We start from the raw sequence: 16,398 nt of genomic DNA on the forward strand, positions 1-16,398 counted from the left end.
CGAGAGGCTACAAATCCAATTGGTGTTCAGGAAACTTGAGAGCTTCACCAGCTTCAGTGGATGTTTTATCAACTATATACAGGTATAGGAGAAAAGGGTTGCCAGATCTCAGACTTGCCACCCAAACACCTGATACTGGTATATCTGATGAAGTTAACTGTTAATTATTGTTGGAAATAGTTAAACATATTTTATTTGTCAAGAAAATATATTTTTTCAAGATGTGATACTAAATTTCAATTATTGAAATAATATACTTTGTTAATTTATTGAATTTCTACATTGTTGATAAGCGATGTGACAACATCACAATGCGTGAAAGAGATAGCGCCATCTGCTTTGTTGAATGATATACAAAGATAGCAACACCATTGCAAATCACATACTGCCATTATAACGTGGACCTCACTATAGGTCCACGTTATAATGGTAAAATGTAGAGATGGAAGACAGCGTTGCCAATTTTTGCCTTAATAGATAATATTTCTACTATGTTAAAAACAAATCTGGCAATGTTGCGGAGCGCAAGAAATAGATAGTGCAATCTGTTTTGTTGAATGATAGACAAGGATAGCAGCACCAATGTTAATCAAATTTTGCCATTATAACATAGACCAAACTATAGTGAGGTCCACGTTATAATGACAGTATTTGATCAACTTTAGTTTTGCTAACCTTGTCTATCATTCGACAAAGCTGTTGATACTATCCTTTTCTAGGTCCAAAACGATGACAATTATGTTTTTGACAGTGTAGAAATATAATTGATTAATGCCGAGAATTGGCATCGCTATTCTTCTATCTTTATTCACTCTCATTAAAACGTGGACCACACTATATACAATGTTAAAATTTGAATATTTTATGAATAATATTATAAATAGAACTTCATTATACTAGTAGTTCTGTGAACAGTAGACCTCGCGCTCAGTGAGTTACATTGACCTGTTGTTATGTTTTCGCAAAAATTAATAAATAATTTATCAATTAAGAATGTCTAGAAAAAATCCTAAATAAACATAGAGCTTTCTGTCCTATATCGTACCGTGACGTGTTGTCCCGGAATGTGAGTGTGAGCACTGTTATCAGGCACAAAGTAGAAGGAATTCTTTCTTCTCTGTGTATCAGGTCTGGCTGCAACTGTCTACAATGTTGATGGAAAGATACAATTTTCAAGATGTTCGATGTTTTTGAATGGGTAGTATTATAGTCAACTGTCTACTAATGTTAATGGAAAGATACATTTTCAAGATGTTCGGTGTTTTTGAACGGGTAGTATTATAGTCCACTAGACACCTGATTTATGATGAATATTTCTATAGTCTGATTTTTATAGTAATAATGGCATATGGAGGAGGCTCCTTTTTCCTTTTATATTATTCTTGGAATGCAAAATTTCCAAAAACCTTGTATATACGTCAACGTGCAATTTAAAAAGGAACATACCTGTCAAATTTCATGAAAATCTATCAATGCGTTTTACTGTGAATGCGTAACATAAAAACATATAAACATTAAACCATTTAGACATTAAGAGAAATGCCAAACCGTCGACTTGAATCTTAGACTTCACTTCGCTTGGTCAAAAAGTAAAAGCTGCAATTATTATTACTATAAGTTTATAGTTTTTTAAACTATAGTACTATAGTTTATTGCCATTCAAAAGCAAAAAAATGATTAGATAAACATAACCTCATAGGCTTTATCATGAAAGATTCAACTTCTTTTTTCCTGAGAAACTAAACCATATCGCTCTAAGCAGTTGCCAGGCTAAAGTGACTTTTGCTTGCTCTGAAGGAACATGGCAATGATGGCAACAGCTTGATTTTGTGAGCCTTCATGCATTCAACAAATTTTTTGTTGAGACGGTGGAAAGGATTGTGAGTAATCTGCCCACAGTTGCTGGTGATTCAGTTGAGCTGCTAGCTGCACGAGCTCCACCAGTGCATGCTCGTCTGTGTTTCTTCCACCCCATCACTCCACCTACTCTGAAGAAGATTATTCGTTCATCAAGCCATCCTGGAACCCTGATGTGTATGACTTGTCTGTATTCATGCTTAGAGAGGTGATGGATGCTATTGTGCATCCCCTTTCTGCAGTAGTTAATGACTGCCAGAAATCTGCCATCTTTCCTGACTTTCTGAAAATCTCAAAAACCGTTCCTATGTACAAGAAGGGAAACCACCAGAGCCTTAACAGCTTTAGGCCAATATCTATGACTCCAATCTTTGTAAAGGTGATTGAAACGGTCATAAAACCCCAACTTAAGGAGTTTTTTCGAGAGAAACAAGCTTTTCTAAAGTATGCAGGTTGCTTTTCATAGAGAGAGGTCAAATGTTGATGCAGTGAATCGATTGACCAAGAAACAGGTTCAGTGTTTGGGGATGATGAGTCCCTTTCACTTACATTGTGTGATTTTAGCAGAACATTTGATTGTGCTGACCATCACATGCTAATCAATTACTATTATGGGGTTATGGACTTTGCTCATACCTGACTGGGAGAACACAGGTGGTGTCAATGGTAGGAGCTGTTTCCTGTCCTCTCCCTATGTCAGGTTAGGAGTACCTCAGGGTTCAATTCTGGGGCCAATCCTGTTCATCATGATGATCAACGACCTGGATAGCAATGATGCAACTTTCCTGTTTGCTGATGATACATCGTTGCTATCATCTGGCATTGACCTTCAGCAGGTGTTGGAGAGGTCAGTAGAGCTCTGCAGTCTTCAACCTCAAGGTTCCTGGTGAATCGTCTCCAGCTTAATGGTAGCAAGACACAAAACATCATCTGCAGTTTGTTGTAAAGTCTGCCTGATGATCAGGAACCTTTGAAGTTGCTAGGATTTATGCTAGATTCATAGTTCAGCTGGGCGAGTCACAACCAGCAAGTGACCAAGAGACTGTAACAAATCTATTTCCTTTTGCTCGAGCAGAGGGGACATGTGAAGGAGGCATATCTGATAATGGTGTATCATGTACTTTTCCACTGTAATATCTCCTATGGTTTACTCATATGTGTGATCACTCAGCCAAGTTTTACTGAAGATATACTGAAGCAACAGAAACGGGTTGCCAGGATCATTACTGAAAGCAAACATCTTTTTCATTGCAAGCCCATTTTTGCTAGGCTGGGTATTCTAACTGTGATCAGCCACTTCTTCCTTTTCTGCCTCATGTAGGTACCATATGTCAAGAAGAATCGACAAAATTTGTTGATTTGACTCCATAGATTACAGGTATGCTATAGGAGTTCAGCACTAGGCTACTTTAACAGGCTGGAGCAGTTGGACATCAGCATGTTTGAGAGAGTTGTGACTGGTCTCCTGAGAACCAAGGCTTATCAGGATGTCCAGAGATTTGTGAATGATGACCTGTCTCAGATGTTATCAGGCTGAAGTGCCATTATGTTAAAGAGCAAGGCCTTGTATTTTTACTTTTGTTTCAAATTTGAACATGATTCACTGCTATCTTGATCAATTAGTGTTTTTGTAATTTTATTCCATTCATGACATGACATGACACACATCGATCCTACAACAAGTGTGGGTTATTGATGAAGAAGGAGGTATAAGGTATAAGGCTCTATTTAATTATGTTTCAAAGGTGAAATGGCAGGTTAGGTTTTTGATCTTCATATCAATTTTATCAATCATTGGCCAGCTTCAAGCTGAATTGATTTAGACAGTAAAAGTTATCCATCCAAGACTACCGTACACTAAAGTGAGTTTCACGTTATGATGTCAGTGGAAAAAGATAGGAGAAAAACATTGCTGATCCTCTGTCTTGTCAATGCTTTCTATAGATGGTAGGTGATACAGGTTTATTGATGTAATATTAACTGTTCATTCTCGTTTAAAATAATCACTAATAATATTCAATAATCACTAATTAATATTCCATCAATTATTTTATAATTAATAAAATAATCAATTATATTTTATTAAGCAAGAAATTATATTTTAAAATATTTTCATGATTGGATTTTCACAATTTAGATGAAATATTTTGTTAATTATTAATTCTACATTGTCAAAAAACGATCTGGCAATAGAGTAAAGTGATGAAGAGATAGTGCTATCCGCTTTGTTGAATGATAGAAAAGGAAAGCAATACCATTGCTAATCAAATACTGCCATTATAACGTGGACCTCACTATACGCTCCCATTATTACGTGGACCTCACTATATAGATGTGAGGATTGAAGTAATTTGCGTTATTCACGTATAATTCTATTGAAACCACAAAAAACTTAATATGTTGACATTATCCAGTATGTCATTATACAGGATAATTAACACGGAAAAGAACGAAAACGTTGACAAATAGCTGACCAGGATGAACTGAAATACAGAATGAAATGAGTGGTTTGTCGTCCGAGATGGTACCCACCAGGAGTGTTACCTTAGATTATCTTAGACCAGTTATAGAATAGACACGCTGGGAAGTCTATAACTTTAGATTATGTATAAGATAACTTTCAGTATGAATATACAATGAGCCCTATTCTATAAACTGGTCTAAGTAGATTATATATTATTATAGTTGGTAAAACTTCCGCTGGAGTGCTAAATGTTGCCATCTATTTGGATATTTAGCAGCTTCTCTTTGTCTCAGAAACAGAGTAACGGCCAGCAACAGTCACAGTTATAACATGGTTATTCAAAAGTATTCTTTGAGTATCTTTAGTGAGGTCCACGTTATAATGGTAGTGTACGATTTACAATGGTGTTGCGATCCTTGTCTATCGTTCAACAAATGTGAAAGAGTTAGGGGTTAGTTTTTATTTAGGTTATATTTAATAATGTATTATTAGGATAGGTTGGGTTTTTGCTTTAAAATTGCAATATGCTAGAAGGGGCTAGGGTCTAGGTAGAGTTATGTTTTTTGATGTTTCAAAGGTAAAAGGATAGGTTGGGGGGTTAGGATTTTGCTTTGAACCACATGTTTGTGAACATATTCATGAAATGAACCACATTATTATGTTTTGTTCTAAAGATGACGAATAAATCTAAAGTATCAAATGTGAAAGGGTTAGAGGTTGGGTTTTATTTAGGCTATATTTAATAATGTATTATAAGGATAGGTTAGGTTTTTGCTTTGAAATTGCAATATGCTAGAAGGGGCTAGGGTACAGTTAGAGTTATGCTTTTTGATATTTCAAAGGTGGGAAGATAGGTTAGGATTTTGCTTTGAAATTGCAATATACTGGAAGGGATTAGATGTTTTTCAAATAGTTATGTTTATTGATGTTTTAAATGTGAAAGGGGAGGTTGAGGGTTCGGTTTTTGTTTTAAAATGACAATATGCTGACTTAGTTATAGTATTTTTTAACATCAGTTAAATAACAACTGTTATATTTTAACAAACAAGTGTTTTTGTTAAAATATGTTTTTGTTAACCTAACACTTGGCGAACAAGTGTTTTTCACTTATGCCAGTGGTTTCATTTCTACCTCTTGTACCTTTATTTTGTTGATAGAATGTAAGTAAACTAGATTAAGGTACATTATCCTAAATTTTGTAATTGTTGAATTTTGTGGAGGAAATAAATTTGATTTGAATTGAATTTGAATTTTATTAATTATATTTTTTAAAAGTACTCTTTCTTTTATTAAATAAAATAATAATATATATTGATTATTATATTGAATTTAATGATAAATCATCATTGGATAATAATATCTTCATCAAATAGAATGACGATTGGCTCCAGTTACAGTGCTCGGTAACCATCGTCACAAAGAACGTTACATTCAAAGATCTGACTGAATGGAACGGGAAAAACCCGTTGCTAACGCATGCGCTATACGGTGCTGTCTGAGACAGCGTGGTTTGTGGATATTTAGCATCTCGCGGTAGCCTTGCCTTTTAGGTTAGGAAAATAACAATTTTCGAAAACTCAAAATCTTTATGAACATTTCATAATTCATTAGCTTCGGCACGTGCGTTTGTAAAGTGTACTGGCTAGCTTTTTGTGAAATTAACGAGTTACCCTTAAAAGGACGTATATTCATTATGAAAATCTCATAAATGTTTCCTGCTCTTGAAACTAAAATTTTATTGAATATCCAAGTTTAAAAATGTCATCAGAAACATTATTCCCACGTGGGCCTGTTTCCCAATTACCGGTCAACAAAAAAGATTTCAATAAACGACTTCTTGATAGGAATACGTTATTTGTGAGTATAAATCGTATTTAATTATTGGCGTATTCTAGATATTTCGTTTGCTGTCAGTATGTGTTAGGCTATTAAATAAACAATTACAACCACCTATCAAGTAGGCCTACACGTAGAATTGAATTTAATGATTATTCAGTGTTTGGTTATATAGTTAAATTATTACTGTGTTATAGGCTGCTCAAGTCATCACAAACCCATGAACTATGTTTCATAGAATTGATCACAAACCTTTCAATCTCAGCTTACCCAAGTTAAATACTGAGTTACTACAAATTATTAGAAGTTGAAATTAGATCAAGCTTAGAGCAACCAAATTCCTAAATAGAATACGAGATAAATAAGCCATTTGGTTGCTTTTTTGGTCCTTATAATATGGGGCATATACTGTTAGATAATTTTTTTAATTTATGGCTTAATTATATTGAGCTGTGACTATGGATATGACTGATGATATTCAGTATGCCAACCTGTTCTGTGACACTTGACTCACATGAAAGACATTCTACGTCTGCAGAAGCAAGCTCTGATATCGTTGATATTCGTCTGATACTGTCAAACAGTGATATCAACGCTCACTGCAGACCGATTTCACATTATCTGGACCTACACCTGTCAATGAGTAGACCTAGTATGTTTTGGTATTCCTCCTGTAAGTCAACATTTTTTCTACATTTCAACGAACATCCTTAGTCCCGGGTGTTCAAATTCTGTTAAATTTTATTCAAGATTTAATGCCACGAGAACTAATCAGTAAAGCTTGTTTTTTGAAAAGAAGGCTTCTCTGATTTGTTTTAGTGGAATTAGTTCACAACTAAAATTTGAAAGGTTTTTTGTGACCTGGCCTTAATGTTGATAGGGCGGATTCATGCTTATAGTACAAGAAAGAGGAAGATAAAATATAGGTTTATATTATTGTTTCTAGTACAATCTCAATCAGGGACCTATTGCTCGATAAATTAAGTAGGCTACCGTATAGCTTGTGTTTTATCATGCAGCTTACTTGATACCTGATGTCGTCGCAAAGGACTAAGGTTTTCAAATTGGCAGTGTCATTTGGTGACCCAAGTGTCCAGATTGAGATTCCGAGGGTGAATGACATTGGGGATGATGATGTCTAATAATTTGCTATTTTTCTTAGCAAATCACATTTGTACGAGACTTATTGGAAAAAAGATGAAGTTATAAATTATCAGAGAGAGAGATGTGCTAAATAAAATTCAAACTTCTAGGTCTAGGCCCGATTTGGATGTAATAAATATTCTTTCTACACTTTCTTGTATAATCAGAAACATAAGGTCTACCAGTTCGAGCAGAAATAAGTAAAAATGTTTATCTATTTCACTATCCATGACGAACTACAAGTTAATAATTTGTTTTGCACTATTTTTGACGACACTACAGTCTAATTTTTGAATAATAGTCATTAAAAACTAGTACTGACGTGTAGAGCGCTTTCGGATTTTTTAATATCCATTTTTAACACTCATAAAATTAGAAAGGTGTTGAAAATGGATATTAAAAAATCCGAAAGCGCTCCACACGTCAGTACTAGTTCATACAAATGAATTGTATGACAGTAGGTTGTCGATATGGTACCTATATGTATTACTGTTCATGACAAGTAAATGAATGTGAATAATTTTTTTCAATTGAAATGAGCAATGAAATCAAGATAACTTATATCAAATTATCATGCACAATTTTTTTTTCTATTGGTCAATACTATAGCCATCTAGTCTAAAGACTAATGAGCTAATTTTTTCTATCCTAAATTACTACTTGAAAAATTGAACAGTGAATTTCTCATTAGTAACTCTTATTGCTATTGTTTAATTAATATGTACACTCTTATTGACTGCACTATAGAAGCTAGATTCACTCAATCACTGCTCTGCTCTTTCACTGGACACTACTTGAACAAGCACTACACTAGTTCAAACGGTTTCCTCCTTTGTCTACCAACCCTCCATTGTCTAGCAGCTGGATCGCCTCGACGTTGTCATGTTGGTGCAGTCGCCCCTCGTGCCTCTCCGCATGCCTCTGGATCTCGGTGGACACCAGGTCGACGTACAGGTCTCTATGAAGATCGCTGTTCCTGACATACCAAGGAGCATCCACAATGCTCCTTAGCACTTTGTTTTGAAAACGTTGAATGATATTGATGTTGCTGTCTTTGGTACACCCCCAAAGTTGTATACCATACGTCCATACTGGCTTTAATATCTGTTTGTACAGAGTACTTTGTTTCGGATTGAAAGAATGGAGTTTCTTCCGATCAGCCAATACAGCTTCTTATATTTGATTCCAAGCTCTTCTCTCTTCTTCTTGACATGGGCCTTCCAGCGAAGCTTTGCGTCCAAGATCATACCTAGATACTTGGCATCATTAGCTATTAGCATATGGTACAACTTGGTTGTTGATAGTTATTGGTATGGGCAGGTCCTTCTTATTGGTAAAATTGATGTGAATCGACTTTGTTTCATTCAATTTCATTCTCCACTTTCTAGTCCTATCTTGAATTTTGTTGATGGATCTCTGTAGTTTCTCTGTTGCAATATGAATATTACTGTCTACTGATAATATGGCTGTGTCGTCTGCAAATGTTGCTGTAGTATTCTCATCAAGGCTGGGAATATCGCTGGTATAGAGTAGGTAAAGAACTGGTCCCAGAACACTGCCTTGGGAACTCCTGCTTTAATTTCCTTCAAATCAGAATATGAACTTCCATGCCTGACCCTAAAGTATCTGTCAGTCAGATAGGATTGTAATATATCTGTATATTGCTTTGGTAGCACTTTTTTGAGCTTGAAAATAAGACCTTCATGCCATACTTTATCAAAAGCTTGCCCTATATCAAGGAAAGCTGCTGAACAAACTTTTTTCTCTTCTAAGCACTTCTCTATTACATTTATAATCCGATGCACTTGATCTATTGTTGAGTGTTTTACTCTGAAGCCAAATTGGTGATTTGGAATTATGTGCTGTCTCTCAATTATTGGTTTTAGCCTACTAAGTAAAATCCTTTCAAACAACTTGGATAGGACCGGTAACAATGATATTGGCCTATATGATGATACTTCATGTGGCTCTTTACCTGGCTTCAGTAGCATTATAACCTCTGCTACTTTCCATATTCCTGGTACGAATTTTAGTCTGAAAGAAGCGTTCAAAATGTTTGTTAATTTCACTATTGCTTTCCTTGGTAGGTGTTTGAGGACTGAGCCGGTTATCATGTCAAATCCAGGGTTTTTTTGTTATTCAGATTTCTTATTTCTCTTTTTACTTCTACTGTGACACGCATATTTCTTGATTCGGCTGTGAGATATTCTCATCCGCTTCTAAAGTTTCCTCTTCACCTGAGTTGATTGGCTGGAAAACGTTTACAAGATGATCCGCAAATGTCTGTGCCTTTTCATCACTACTCCTCGCCCATTGTCTGTCCTGCTTTCTGAGAGGAGGAAATTGTTAAATGGTTCGTTTTATTTTTTTAGCTGCCTTCCAGAGTGAGTAGTCCGTACTGCATTCTGCTGTCAAGTTTCTCAAGTAACTATTAATTGATTCATCCTTGATACATTGAATCTCTCTCCTTAGTTCTTGAGTTAGATTGTTCAAAACTCTTTTGTCTTGGGGGGAACGTGATTGCTGCCATCTCCTTCTAGCTCTTCGTTTTTCAACAATTAATTCTCTGATTTCCGCAGGGTAATTATTTCCAGTGGTTCTTCCTCTGATTTGTGGGGTATTACACCATGCTGCCTGTTGGATATCAGTCACAAACTTCTCCAACACCCGATCAATATGTTCTTCGTTTCTTAATGGTGAGTTCAATTCTATTCTTTCCTCCAGCATCTGTTGGAAGCCAACCCAATCAGTGCGGCTATTTGATTACGCTGGACAAGTATTTTCCTTCCGTAGAATTGAATCACTCAGAGTCATAATGATGGGTGAGTGGTCGGAATTAAGGTCGAAACTATCCTCTAAATGCAAATAATTAACTGATATATTTTTTGTCAGGAAGAAATCTATGAGATCTGGGATTTTCCTCGTATCGGTGGGCCAGTAGGTTGGACTACCAGTTGAAAGAGCTTCGCACCTCATCTCTTTCAATGCTTCGAAGAGCTGTCTTCCCTTGTGAGTTGTTAAGCGCGATACCCAATGCACGTGCTTTTCATTGAAATCACCACCAAGAATGAATTTTTCTCCTAACATATCAAGCAATGTCGAATACTCCTCTCTTCTGATGGAATATCTGGGAGGACAGTAAATAGCTGCAACAACGAAGTGATAATTTACTGCTTGAACTGCTACACCTATCAATTGAATTCTATCACATTCATGTTTCACTTCTTCATGATGTTGTGGATTGTCTCTGATAATGTGGCACTCCCACCCCTCGCGACATTGCTGGGATGTAAAGCATGATAGATCTTAAAACCTTTGAATTTGATAAACGATTGATTTGTAAAGTGAGTTTCAGATATAATACATATATCTATTTTTTCTATGTCTAAAACTACTTCTAACTCCTGTTGCCGTTGTAACAATCCATTCGCGTTCCATTCCATTATTTTTAGTGAATGAATCATTTAAATTTCAGTAGTCTACTCTGTTCTAACTTCTGAAATTTAGATTGTAGTGAGGTGATTATTTGCTCTTGTCTATCCAGTTTTGCCAAGATTAGCTGCAAAATATTATTGGTGCCTTCTTCTACTTCACTTTTTGGCTCTTCCAATTTCGATCTATTTTCTTTTGAGACAATCTGGGCGAAAGTCAATTTCTTAACTGCACTACCATTGTTTAGATTGTGAGCTTCTGTATTTTCCGTGATTCTTGGTGGGATATTTTGAATGATTTTCTTCCGTGTATACTATACACGGTATACTATTATACCTTTTACATAATAATTATTTTGAGTTTTAGTTAGATTGAAGTAGGCCTACAGTATCATCCTATTTATAAAGCTCAATCAATCAATAATTTTATTTGCCGTAAAACTTTACAAAAAAGCAATAAGCATCGTCGAACAATGAAACTATTATAATACAATAATTATAATACATCTGTCGTAAGTTACATATAGTTGAAACAGTTTACATTTAAATATCATAAAATTTACAAGTTCATTATACTTATAGTCTAGTTGAAATAGGTATGTCATTGTGTATCAGTACCAAACCATCAAGATTGCAATAATTTCTCATCAACCCATATCAGATACTTCGCATTGCAAAAACTCTTCTGTTGAGTAGAACACTTTTGCTTTCAGCCAATTACCTAAGACTACTGAATTTATCCGATGGTAACTTTTTCACACTGCTTGGTAATTTATTGTAGAGAAGAATCTGCTGATACCTATGGCTTTTAATTGACTTTTGCAGTCTAACTCTAGGTCTCACAACGTGATCCTTTTGTCGAGTATTGTAAGAGTGAGTTTCAGAGATTTCATGATATAAATTAATATTGTTCTTAACAATATCACCTCAATGTATTTACTATCCTCAATATGCATGAATTTTACACACTTTCATTTTTTTTCAAAGAAATTGAAGAAAAATTCTATACAGAAGAAGAAGAAGGAAAGAAGGACTGAGTCAACATTCGATCAGAAAATAGTGAACTTGTTCCAAACAGTACCAGATAAAATCACTACCTTCAGATACAAGGTGAGATGTTATAATGATTACAGATTTTTAGATGCCATGGCTCGTAAACGTTTTATTTCATGCCTTCTACCTTGTTCAGTGAACTTTTTATGTGTTTTTATATGATGTTAATGTTTTTTATTCATTTATTGGATAAAACAAATTCAATATTCAGAAAAATTAAGAACAAGCAAAAGATTAATGTCCGTTACATATTGTAAAGGTGACAATGTGAGAATTTGAATTCACTAATTAGGTTAACATTTTTGGTCATCTTGGTCAAGTGAATTGAACACTATTGCAACATTGTATTACTGTATTATATTATTCATCAAAAGTCTGGGGAAAAACAGGTTTGGGTTGTGCCTTATGTTTCTTTTTCAATGACATGCTCAAGAGCTGTTCATAATTAAATAATAATATTTCCTAATTTTACCTATTTACATTCTAAATTCAAAATTTTTGTAACTATATTAGGACCAAACTATCTGTTTCAAAGTGCTGAAGAATCATAAGCTCTTTTGGACTTATTTTGAATCAAAATTTGGGAATAGGATAGTAAGGGCTATAAGCCTTTTTTCAATTTCCTATCATTCTATGAATATGTGTTTTTGTTGAATAAATAAAGTAGGTTAATGATTATTGTTTTTTGACCTGTGTTCATTCTACAATATTATTAAATATACAACTGTTGATGATGTATTATTTTCACAGAGGCTGACTGAGGGTCTTGTTATAGCTGGACGAGTCAGAGAAATTAATTTATCTCGGCTGGGAATTTCTCTCCCTGGGAGGTCTCTAGCTCACGTGGACATAAATAAGATCTCGACGCCCTATACCGAACAACTGCAGTCTCTTTCAAGTGACTCAGTAAATGCCAAGGTACGCCTGATATTTGTTTAGTTAATCTATGTTTATTTATTTGATTTTCAACTTTTACATCAATTTCCAACTCATGTACAATAATGTGAAATAGTACAAAATAAGAAATTGGACGTACATATCAGAACATATAACGCAAGTCGTTCAAACTAATCTCAATAAAGAGTATTACAGAATGAAGTACAGTAGTATGAAATTGGGAGCATTATACATATCTTGAGGAAAACAAAACCAATTACAGTCGAACCTCTGTATAACGAAGTCGATTATCCCGAGAAAAAATTCGCTGCAGAGAGGTTCTGTCAAGAAAACTGCCACGATCCGATGGATCTTATAATATCGTATCACGGTGGTGAATAAATGAATATGGTACATGAAACATATCATTGTGAACGGTAGGGTACCTATTAGGCCAATATTGATATGGAAATTTGAAAATTCATGCTGTTTGAAAAAACATGTTTTTTAAAAATATTTATAGAATGTAATAAGTAAGTAAACCCACCAATTTATTTCCAGAAAGCTTGATTTGTACTATTTTGTAGAGTTTAATCAAAATACATACTCTGTAGCAATATTTTTCAACTTTTTACACTACTATTAGATGGAAAGCAAAATACGGTTATCTTGTCAATAACTTCACTATAATACTATAATAACTCAACTTTCCTATTTTTTAATGTTTTATATTAGGAAAAGTGAGTAATTTTCGGTTGAATTTTGCATTTGAATAAAACATCATGTTCGATAAACGACTCACATCTATTAAAACAGACATGTCTGGTACACTATTTTTCAGTTTTAATCCTTGCCTGATAATATTTTGAAAGCCTCTATAACTTCTTGATATGACGGATTCTTCTCCTCAGGTTTGTCACAGCCTTCATCATCGTCTTAGTCAGTTCAAAGAATTGAAATGTGTGACAAAAGAAAGAATGGGAAAGCCCAGTCGTTCACCTGCCTGGTCTACAATAATGACAAGCTCTTGGAATTCAATTCCCGACTTGTGTTTCACCCTCTATTGACTGTCTACCATCCTTTTTTCTTCCTACCTGAATTGCCATTATTTTTAGTCTATTGACCTTTCTGCTGAAACTAAACAATTCCTTGAAAATAACCGTCTACTTCCTATACACACTACATTTTGTATGTTGAAGTCAAGAAAAAACTTTTTTGTTGAGAGGTCCGAAATTCGTTAAATAGAGGTAATTAAGCAGCCAAAACACTAAAATGTCATGGGACCAGGTAAAAATTCGTTGTGAAGAGGATTTCGTTAAGTGGAGGTTCGTTATAGAGAGGTTCGACTGTATCTCAATATATTACCTCACATTGGATAGTTGATTGAAAATCTTCCTTACTATTTTTATTTATTTACATCAATAGAATAATTACAACCTATAGAGGCTTACAGCTTTATGCCGAAACAAGCCTTCAATTGAAAATCAATTGTTTACATAAACTGAAACTAAATTAATAAGAAAGAAAAAAGAAAAAATGAAAAATAGTTTGGAACAAACATTATAAATAGAAAATAACACAAGATACAATAGAAAATAGACTGAAAAAAAACAAAATATACCAATTGAAAAAAGAGAATATGTAGCAAGCCTATTTTAAGAAGAAGAAATTAAATATTTATGGCCTGCAAAATTGATTAAGCATTTATAAATTAATAGCTTGATAACATTTTTCACTAAAATTGCGCAAATTATCAGCGAATATATCTAGAATCGTATTCAAAGAATTGTACAATCTAACAGTTTTTTTAAGAAGCAATTTGCATGATGTACAGTGTATATTCTATCCAAAGCAAAAAACATATTTAATCTAGGTCTATTTAACGGAACAAAGATACTAAAGTGTTCGATAATATTCGGAATGTCTAAATGATTATTCAATATTTTAAATAGAAAAATTAATTATATGAAATCCCACCTGTTCTTCAATGACATAATTTTGAAAAATGACTCTCAGACACCTCATAGAATAGTCATACGGGCATGAATGTTCATACTTCTTGTAATACATGAATCTGAGGAATTTATTTTGTATGCTTTCGATATTACCAAGATATATCTCTTGATAAGGACTCCAAACAACTGCACAATACTCAAGTCTACTTCTCACCGAGGCCAGATACAGCATCTTGATCAAATCAATGTCTGTGAAGTGTGCACATTTCTCATTTTTCATGATAAAGCCTAGCATCTTATTAGAATTATTAAGGATGTAATTAATGTGATCTCTGAAGGTGAGAGTGGAGTCTATGTAGACACCCAAATCTTAGTCACATGAACTCTTTCAAGATGTTCATCTATTAATTTTTGTAGTAGACAGGATGCTGGAAACAGAGGAATGGACTATTCACGATTTTTCTCATTTTTGGGGTTGAAATTTAGGGGTGAAAAAATGAAATCCTTTGTTGTTAGATATCAGAAAAATCCTTTTGTCATTCAATTCTACTCTTTGAGAGGATTTTTTCATTTTATGATTAAGGGTAGTTTTTTCGGAATTCTCTGTTTGAGGCAATTTTTTTTTTTTTGAATGGTAGATAGTGGTTAATAGATAAAATTTATAATTTTTTTCAATGGTTGCTGAGGGTTGAAATCGTTAGGGGTTGACCATTTTTAAAACTTTAAATATCTGTATCATCGAAAAATTATTTTTTCCATCAAGTGTTCAAAGAGATGAAGAAACGTATTTGATGTTTTGTTCTAAAATCACCCCCTACTTAAAGTTAAGAACTTTATTAACATTAAAAACCACCCTTAAAATGGAGTGTTTTTTAAAAATAATTTTCTATTTTATAAGTTGAACTTGGAAATTTTTGGTGTGCTTGAACTTTTCAAGCATAACAAGATGATGAAGCATAGAAGGTATATTCAAGTATTGCATGATTATAAATTCAAAATGTAATGATATTATTTACTGTATTTACTGTATATCTTGTGAATTCCACTTCCAATAACTAGAAATTTTACAGTTTGCATAAGTATTTTATTTTAGTGCATTGTAGGTTTATAGGAATATTAACATAAAAAAATATATTATAATACATATCATATTCATGCTTAAAGTGAGAAACCATGAAATTTTAAATGTTAAATACAATTACCAAAAACTGAATATTATCGAAATGTGTTTGAAGGTTTATAGATTGCTTTTCGCTTTACAAGGTTAATTTGAGTGGTATCCAACTATTTCAGTCAATAACGTTTTGATTGAATGAATGAACAATTACGTAGAAATTGAATAGAATTATAATATAATAAAAACACTCCAATATGAAGTTAAAATTCAGTCTGTCAATTCTCAGATTAAACTATATAGGAATTGATAAAAAATAAACAAATTTCAAAAAAAAAAAATCAACTAATAACATAAAAATACTGCAGTAAAATAGCAAGATGTCAATATATTTGGTGCTTTCACTGTCATTTTATAATTGCCCACGCTTTCTCCCCTTTCACTGAGATTAAATCACATTTATCACAGATATAAATAATGATATTTTTTCACATTATATCAACACTGGAATCAAGCAATTCAACTGTTCATATAACAAGTATTATATTATGCAAATAAGAACACGTTACAATAAGAGCTGATTAAATGGAATAAATAAATAATAATAATAATAATAATAATAATAATAATAATAATAATAATAATACTGTTTAGTTTTCGGGAACTGCA

General features: G+C 33.6%; 1 protein-coding gene across 2 annotated transcripts in view; it reads left to right on the top strand.

Annotated features, from left to right (window-relative positions):
* Positions 1–5,843: 5,843 nt before the first annotated feature.
* The window catches only part of LOC111049131 (protein RRP5 homolog), a 68,795-nt gene continuing 58,240 nt past the window's right edge, over positions 5,844–16,398 (top strand). The window contains exons 1-4 of one of the 2 annotated variants that reach the window (XM_039420511.1): positions 5,851–6,178; positions 9,880–9,996; positions 11,719–11,841; positions 12,535–12,702. In XM_039420511.1, coding sequence (XP_039276445.1) covers positions 9,928–9,996; positions 11,719–11,841; positions 12,535–12,702 — 360 coding nt within the window. In that variant the 5' untranslated portion in view covers positions 5,851–6,178; positions 9,880–9,927. Of the gene's footprint in view, positions 6,179–9,879; positions 9,997–11,718; positions 11,842–12,534; positions 12,703–16,398 lie in introns of both variants that reach the window. The other variant, XM_039420501.1, reaches the window with a different exon arrangement.

This window comes from Nilaparvata lugens, chromosome 1 (genome assembly GCF_014356525.2).
Source record: "Nilaparvata lugens isolate BPH chromosome 1, ASM1435652v1, whole genome shotgun sequence".
In the NCBI taxonomy this organism is placed as follows: Eukaryota; Metazoa; Arthropoda; class Insecta; order Hemiptera; family Delphacidae; genus Nilaparvata; species Nilaparvata lugens.